Source organism: Mus pahari, chromosome 10 (assembly GCF_900095145.1).
Source record: "Mus pahari chromosome 10, PAHARI_EIJ_v1.1, whole genome shotgun sequence".
NCBI lineage: Eukaryota > Metazoa > Chordata > Mammalia > Rodentia > Muridae > Mus > Mus pahari.
In genome coordinates, this window is record NC_034599.1 from 5041375 (window position 1) to 5050598 (window position 9224).

Sequence of the window (9224 nt, forward strand, 5' to 3'; positions counted from 1 at the left end):
TCTCCCAGCGGTATTTGGTATGGAGCACTGTGGCAGAGTCAGCTCTGGGTGCAGACAAAAACCAGAAGAATCATGCCCCAGGCTGCTCCCACTTTTAATTTCTATTATTCCATAACTAGCCACACTGAGTTTAGTTGGCTTACTACAATAATTTATTATGTGTTGTGACTTTGCCAGGAACTTGAGCAACGTGGCTGAGCAGATTCACAAATGAGCTGTCTGAGGTATCTCACTCAAGTGAGTCTCAGGTGACCCCTGAGCTGAACAGGTTAAGAATACCATTGTTCTAACACTTAGCTGCTCCTCTGCAAGCTAGTGCTACTGGGACTATAACTCAGTTCTCTGGAAGATCAGTATGCACTTTAAACCTCCTTTCATCTCCCCGGTCATACAGGGATGCTTCCTCCATAGTACACTGGAGTGCTTTAGAAGATGTGGTGGTATCTTTAAACAAAAAAATTTGGGCCCAGGCTGTTATAGTTATCCTGGCCCATTTCTGATATCTCCTCAGATATGTGAATTATTAAGACTATGGGAAATATTCTCCTAACCTCTCATTCAAGTTTATAAAGAGAAGGTCACTAAGCACTCATAACATTTCCCACCTAACTAAACTCCAAATAATAGTTTGACAAACTGCCTGAAAACTTTGGTCTTCCTCAACATCAAGTCCAAAATACTCTCCAATGGAGTGGGTCTTCAATTGCAATGACCAAGTTAGAATGTACTTATATATAACTTATTTTTAAAGTCACTGAGACACAGTATAAGTGTATAGCAAAGCTATTGTGCCAACTTAGGTTCTTAGATTAGGAAAACATGAGTGCAGATAAATACCGAGACACTACAAAATAAGCAAAAAAATCAGCATGATAGTTTACTGACTGTTATATTCACCGTATTTATTACTTAATTCTTCATGTTAATGGCTGCAAAGGAACTCCTGATTTGGTACCTAAATATCTGACTTTGACATAGACAACAGCACCTCAAACTTGAACACTACATAAATGGATTACAAATGAAAACACAGTTATCTTCCATGTTAAACTCCCTATTCATAATGGCGTGTGTGGTACTGTGGGTTTTAAGCATGGAGTATGAACACGCAGTGCTCTCAGATCCAGCAAAGTACATGCCATTTTCTCAAAAGTAGGTGGCAGAGGACATACTAGAACACACAAACCCTCTACCATTTTGTGGCACAGAGCAGTGCACAGTCTTCATCAGAGGTAAGTGCTTTAGCCATAGCTTCCATATCAACCATGGAAGAGCACAGACTATGGGAGGCACCAGTGTGAGATGGCCAACGGCAAGAACACCACCATCTCACTGAGGTGCCCTGGGACCCTCAGCTATAACTCTTTCCCACACTTCACTTCCTCAAGTAGATCTCATTATGAACATCTTGAATCATGAAAAATGCTTCTTGCCTTTTGGGCTTGTTCAATAAGCACAAAGACTCAACTTCTCCCTGTGACCCTAAGAAAAGCCCGCCCACAAGCATGTCTGTCTATCATGAATAGAGAGGCATGACATCATACCCTGCCAGGCCCCTCATCCTTAGGGAAGTTTATAAACACTGTATAAATACTGATTTGTTTCCTGCCAAGTGCTTTCTAGTCAGTGCTGTCAACATTCCTACTGTGGTTTCTTAAAAAGATGGATACAACTGTATTAACATTCTTTTTAAAGTACCACTCAAGTGTTTGATCCACTATGTCATTCATAAGCCTATTTTTCCAAAGCTACTACCACTGAAGCAGGAAGTTAATGGTAACAATGGATGAACATGCCAAATGTGGTCAGGAAGTTGATAAATGCCTGTTATTAACTGTGAATCAACAAGACAGAAGCTGGCTGGAGTCAGACTGTTCAGAAATGCTAATCTCATTTTTAAAAAGTGTTTTGATTTTGGAAAGCAAGAGAAAAACAAAGGAAGTGAAATTTGATCCTTAGGGGAACATCTATAGTCAAGAAGGAAGTAATTTCTAGATGGGAGTCAAACCTCTGTTTTTGTCTTTATTAAGAGATGATTTTCAAAATCTCACACAGTGACATGAGGTCATCATAAGAGCTATAAGTAAGAAATGTGTTGTGAATTCAAAAGACAAATTCTATTCCTAACGTCGAGTGCTTCTGGTATTATTTGATAAACTGGACAATAAATCACATCAAGCTCTAGCTGCTAAGGCACCCTTAGCAAAAACATGGTACAGAGGACAGCATCTCATCCACAAACCTGAAACCTAAAGTATTTTGAGCACTTGTATGATTCTACAACTGGAAAATTCCATTCTGTAAAACTTGCCTCTGTACATATTAAAAATATTGCTGGTGCACGCCTTTAATCCCAGCACTGGGGAGGCAGAGGCAGGCGGATTTCTGAGTTTGAGGCCAGCCTGGTCTACAAAGTGAGTTCCAGGACAGCCAGGGCTATACAGAGAAACACTGTCTCCAAAAACAAACAAACAAAAATATTGCTTGAATGATCTTTTAAGCTATGTATAGCAAATATATGAACCAGAAAGGAATTTCTTGATTTGAGCTGTCCCATCCCTGCAATCATTGCATATTTTACAGTATTTGTTAGAACATAAGGTATCTTATTTATCCACAATATTCCACAGTCTGAAAGACTCAGGCCTTTTTAGACAAAGCATGCTCAGGCTGCACTACCAGTTACTGTTCTGAGCTGAGGTCTGAGAAACTATTCTAATTAGCCTCTGTGGAAGAGAAGGGTGTGAGGCTGGGAGAGGAGATAGCAGCAAGGAAGGCATCTTCACAGAGGCACAGAGAGATTTCATGTATGCTCAACCTACTTCATACCCTGAAGGCAGGCTCCGTACAGAAGCATAACTACAAAAGAGAAAAGAGAGGAAGTCTCATGCATTTTTATTGTCAGTACTTGCGGTCTCAGTAGTTGGAGATTAACAGAAATATAAAGTATATATTTTATCTCTTTAACCCTCCATATCTCTGACAGTCTTTCCGCAATGGGGCTATTGGTGAGTATTTCAGTCCTGCCTATAGCACAATGAACCACATCGGCAAGCAAGGAGATAATGCTTCTTAACACTGCACGGACACTGGAGAGATTGAAAGTTTATTTTACTTTTCAGATACTGACACACAATACATTAGGAAAATTGTTCAGTTGAATGACTAACTTGTATGAACCAAATGAAGTGGGATGGCAGAATAGGCCAAAAGTCACCTGTCAAATACATCAGTGTTTCAAACCCAAGGAGACTTGCAGAGAACACCCAAGGGAATTACATCAACCCCCAAGACATCCTCACATTGATCAAACTATAGGCATATATTTGGGTGCATATTGTAGCTTTCAGAGTGTGGATATGACAGTTCTAACACATCCCACTGTCTCACAGGTACGGTTCTTCATGTCATCAACAGTATCACAGTTTGACACGTGACTCTTCCATCACCGCAATGCTCTCCTGTCCAGCGCACCTTCTGTGTACTCCAGAGCACACATCTTCGTTTTTGTAGTGCTCTGCATGCTTCATCTGTAGGATACTTACTTTAGGGAGAAAACACCCTTAGCCTATCTCCCATATATCATATATCATCATGGTTTCCTTACACATATAATTAACATGAAGAAAAAATTCTAAAAGGTGAAATTGCAAGCACAAGTGCAACATGAACCAGCATGTTTATGTCTTGTTTCAGGGAAGGAACCTCAACAAATAATGACACAAAGTAGATCTCACCATCAGAAAGCAGAGCTGGATTTCATACCCATGTCCTACTAAGGTCTAAGTCCCCAGTAAGCATCTATTAGTTTAGCTCACAGACAATTGGGAGGCAGGAATGCTCGGGTCTACATTAAAATAAAAGGAAAAGTTGGGATTTCTTTGTGCAGCAGCGGTAGAGAAAGATATTGGATCTTTACTGTCACGCTGGTCTTTGAGAGCAAACCAGCTTCTCTTCAGGGGCTCTGATCTAACACTATGCAAGAGGTTAATGACAAAGGGCTTCAACAGAAAGTCCTGTAGACAGGCTACTGGTGCATTATAAAAGCTACCTTTTGTCCCAGTAAATGGTTACCAGAGACAGCAATGTTATTAGTATACTAAAAGTCATCAAGCTCTACCTTGACCAAGGAGTTTAGCAATACCTCACTGCGGTGTACAAGGACTAGAATATGGAGGAAAGAAAAAGAAGGAGCCAAACTTTTATCAGTTTCCTATCATGCCACAGTCTTTATGAGATGCTTTCCACCCATTGCATTCAGATCACTGCTGTAATTTCTGGGTGCATCTGTCTGTCAACTGTTACTCTCTACTCATTAATTCTAATCCGTTATCTTATTTCATTTAAAAGCATAGATATTCTGACACACAACATTGTGTGTATACTCTGCTTATTTCCCTAGAAATTCTGATGTAATGAAGAGTGAACTGGGACTCTAGGCTATAACATGTAAGCTCTTTAGACACCTGAGTGTCTATGAACCATAGAAAACATTGAAGAAGTCAGTTAGCTAACAAGGCCACATGGAGAGGCTCTGGTGAGGCAGCCTTTTAGGCTATGGGGAAGAAAGGCTTTTTGTTTTGTTTTGTTTTGGTTTTTGGGTTTTTTTGAAGAAAGGCTTTTTGTGATTGTAGATATTCATAGGAATTTTATGTTGGAATTACTGAACTATGTTACAATAGAAGAAGTGGCTGATATAGAACCCTTTGTTGATAACATAATAATGGAGACTAAATACCTCTCTGCTGTATGAAGTCTACAATTCAGTGGGATTCATAGGAAAGGCTATGGCTGAATGCCATAGAAGGAAACCTTGTACATCTCACTCCTGTTAACGATGACGGCTTGCTTGCTTATATAACTCTGTGGTCTGGGGCTAGAGATGAGACTCATGGTTAGAAGCACTTGCTGCTCTTCCAGAGGACGCAATCTGAAGTCCTATCAGTAACTCAGTAGCCTCTGTAACTCCAGTTCGAGGCTGTCTACCTCCCTTTTCTGACTTTCACGGGTAAACGGCATACATGTAGTACACATACACACATGCAGACAAAACATTTATATAAATAAACCAATCTTTTTAAAAAGCAGACTTTGTGGTCTAAGAATTGAGTACTTTGGTGTTTGTTTCCTGTTTTCACTAAAAAGGTTTAGAAGGCACGATTTCCCAATTCAGATTTGCAAACAATGCTTTTATCATTTATACAAGAGCATCTGAGGCACAACTTCCCCATCATTAAAATACTTGGCATTTCAAGTGGGCCGGCTGCATGCTACATCACATCTTTACAGTTCACCCACAATGGTCACTATAAGGTCACGATACCAATAGGAAGCAAAAAATATGCACATGTGATTTATTAACACGTGTGTTTTAATGGAAAATTTTATAAAAGTCCCAAGATAGGTTTACATAACTTCTAAAGGAAGGGTTATTCATCTGTGCTTCACAAGTCAAATCTAGCCTGCAACAAATTGTTTGCTTACAGGCTTTATAGACTTGATTCTTTGACTTTTGCTCAGAAGCCAGAGAGGCCATCTAATATTCTGGATGGACTACTTATGGTAGAATCAGTGTTTGACTTACACTTGCTTACTTTATAGACGTCATATAACTATTGCTTTCAGATACTGTCATTTTAGAAAACAAATAAAATATAGTTATGATAAAACAAAGACTGATCTTCTTGAAATGTTTAGGACCAGCAAAATAATCACACATTATAAACAGTACATTTAAAAAGAACAAAAATAATAAATGAACAATTTAAATTACATTTTTAAAGTAATGATTTCAAGGTTCCCCAGAGACTATCAGGCAATAAGGAACAAATCTTAACATGGGTACAGCAGATTTCTAACTTCCATATTTTGGGTATGCAGAATTGAGCTCAGGATCTAAGATTCTGCAACTGCTAGAGAGAGCAGACTCTGTTGAAAATCACTTCATATCCAAAAATAAACAAGCATATTTTAAAAGTAAGAAAACAGCCAAAAGAATGGCTATGATGCAAATATTTGTGTTTCTCTTTCCGTCATGGGAGCTACATAGTCTGCTGGTGAAAAACTTGAGACACATAGATGTTTCTTTTAGTGGCTGGTCCCTCATATCTGTGTCAGATAAAATTATAGCACTTATTATGTGTTACCATGGATACCATGAAGATACTGCCATCCACTAATGCTATTAGAGGAAGACAACGTAGTTTTCAGGGACTAGGCCTGTCCTGCCGTCATAGGTTGCCTTTAGCCACCCTGGCTCCACCGACGGGTGCACTGGTCAAAGAAAGACACAAACAAATGTTACTCGGATGACATTAGTTTCAAATAACTACTGCAAACTAAACAATCAGCTAAGAATTTATGCACTCATGTTCTTATTGTCTCTCTAAAACTGGAAAGTTCTTTGGACTCACACAATTAGACAAACTGTATTAGTCTAAAATAGACTCACTCTGTATAATTTTGTAAACATGATATATTTGCCAGGCTAGCCTTGTAAGACTCATTATGTAGTTCTGGCTGTCCTCAAACTAGTGGCTTTCCTTGCCAACTTCAGGAGTGCACAACCCTGTCTGTCTTATGAGTAAAGGCTCCCGTGACAGAGCCTAGGATCTAGAAAGATGTGTTCACTGAGACAGATCTGAGAACTTGGGTTTGGGATAGAATCTGAACCCTGTCTTATTGTACTACCATTCCTTTATGCTCCCCCAAATGAGTCACTTAAGTAAGTAAATGACAAAGATACTCACCATTGGAAAAAATGGCCCCCTGGGGGAAGGACAGCTCATGGCTGTGCTCTGCTTTGCAGGAATACATGGCTTTGGCTTGGCTGAAAGATCAAAGCAGTTTATAAAAATAACATTCAATTCTAAAACTACTTTTTAAAACTAATTTATTTATTTACTTTATATCATGAAAGCAGCTTCCCCTTCCTTCCTCCCCCCTGTCCCTTCCTCTCACCTTACCCTCCCCCAGTCCTCTTGTCTCCTTATAAAAGAGGAGGGCACTCTCGATATGCAACCTGGCATATCAAGTTGCTAAAACTACTCTTTCTTTTAAAAAACAAATTATTTATTTATTATATGTAAGTACACTGTAGCTGTCCTCAGACAGCACCAGAAGAGGGCATCAGATCTCATTAAGGATGGTTGTGAGCCACCATGTGGTTGCTGGGAATGGGACTCAGGACCTCTGGAAGAGCAGGCAGTGCTCTTAACCGCTGAGCTATCTCCCCAGCCCGCTAAAACTACTCTTGATTAATGTTAAGATAAAGACAAGTACAAACGAGTCCATATCAATGTATTCTTCACAAACAGTGTGTGATCCTGTTGTGACCAGATCACACCCCGTGCATCACTGACATATTGGAAACTCTTCTTGTGTTTCTATACAACACATCCTAAGGAGGAACACAACTGGTAACCAGCAGCAGAGGCTGGTTTTAAATATGCCGATCTGGCTGGGCAGTGGTGGTACATGCCTTTATTTCCAGCACCCAGGAAGCAGAGGCAGGGAGATTTCTGTGAGACTGAAGCCAGCATGGACTACAGAGCAAGTTCCCTGATGGCCAGAGCTACAAAGAAAACCCTAGTCCTGAAAAATGACAACAACAAACGTATGCAGTGATTTGTTAGAAAGCTGCTGGTCATGCTCCTGTTGCTGTGGTTTTGTTTTTGTTGTGGTTTTGGTTTTTCCCCCCCCCACTTTAATTTTCAGATTACCTTATACTTAGAAGATACAGTAAATATGTTGAGTACGTGTGATATTAGAAAAATAACAGTGGAGGTTGCTGATGAACAACCAGTATCTGTCACCTCATTGTGTGGGTGATGATGGATGCCTGTGGGAAGCAGGTACGGCTGCATGGGCAAAGATGGCACCCTGGCTCATTGCCAAGCCCTGTGATCCCTGCTTGCTTACCAAGAACCTGAACATGTGCACTTGAATGATCAAGCGCTGTCCACCTGATGCATAGCGTCATACAGCATTATATTGAGTCACTGGTCTATCAACGCACACCCTGTCTGCGTGCATGGCTCCTGTACAGAGCATGCTGAATGTTGATTGGATCATGAAGAGTGGTGAGAGATGAATTTAGAGGATGGATGCGGATAAATTGGGCGATCCCCCAGAATAAAGCGGTAGCTGCTTGAACCCTGCCTTGGTGTGCGTGTCGTCTTTTTCCCACTTCTGCTGGCCGGAGTCTGGAGTCACGGCAGATGCCAGAGGGTTCTTTGCAACCCACAAAGGTATTCATATAACCTCTTGAAAGCAACAACAACAAACTTTTTTTTTTTTTTTTTTTTTTTTTTTGGTTTTTCGAGACAGGGTTTCTCCATGTAGCCCTGGCTGTCCTGGAACTCACTTTGTAGACCAGGCTNTGTCCTGGAACTCACTTTGTAGACCAGGCTGGCCTCGAACTCAGAAATCCGCCTGCCTCTGCCTCCCGAGTGCTGGGATTAAAGGTGTGTGCCACCACACCCGGCAACAGCAAACTTTTATAGCCAGCACCTGTGCAGGCAGAGCCTCTGTCTTAAGAGCAGCCAGAATTTGGGGCTTTTGTATGAAGTCTAGTTTAAAAACACCAGAGTCCACACTAAACCTCCAATGCTGGTCAGGGAGGAAGTCACCAGACAAGTCCCCTCTCCTCTGTCACATTCAATTATATCCCAAAAGACTTGCCATACCCCTGACTCCACCCTCCATGTCTTCTACCAGCAATGCCCAAACAAGGATGTTTCTGGCTTTATTAACTTGATGGTTTCCCTGGCACCCTACAACCTCTCAGCTTCCTGTTCTGGTCACCTACTATCCTATTATCTCCAGAGCAAGGAGAGCAATCCCACAGTTATCAGAACCTTCAATGGTGTTCTAGTGATCTTGATGTTCTTTGCAACTTCTACTACTGCAGGTCAGGCTTTCTCCCCATCATTCTCCATTGATCTCTGCCAGGTTCCCAAGACTGCTGCTGCTCTTCCCTTTTCACTCTCTAAGCTCTGGCAGCTCCCTCTATGCAGAGCCAATACTCGTTACAGGTTTCTCTGCTCCGTAGAATCCCAGGCCCTCTTCTCCCAGCATCTGTTTGCAATTGTCTCACCTTACCCTCTAATGCTCAGCCTCACCTTACCCTCTAATGCTTGGTCTCACCTTATCCTCTAATGCTTGGCATCCTTTTCTTCCTACTTATTACTTGTGTTCTCCAAGCATGTGCCCACATTCATCAC

General features: G+C 41.1%; 1 protein-coding gene across 4 annotated transcripts in view; it reads right to left on the minus strand.

The window, feature by feature from the left end:
* Nucleotides 1-3085: 3085 nt before the first annotated feature.
* The window catches only part of Arhgap42 (Rho GTPase activating protein 42), a 243793-nt gene continuing 237654 nt past the window's right edge, over nucleotides 3086-9224 (minus strand). For all 4 annotated transcript variants that reach the window (XM_029543298.1, XM_029543297.1, XM_021206545.2 and 1 more), the window contains 2 exons: nucleotides 6750-6829; nucleotides 3086-6273 (listed from right to left, as the gene is read on the minus strand). In XM_029543298.1, the coding sequence (XP_029399158.1) occupies nucleotides 6185-6273; nucleotides 6750-6829 (169 nt within the window). In that variant the 3' untranslated portion in view covers nucleotides 3086-6184. The remainder of the gene's footprint in view (nucleotides 6274-6749; nucleotides 6830-9224) is intronic.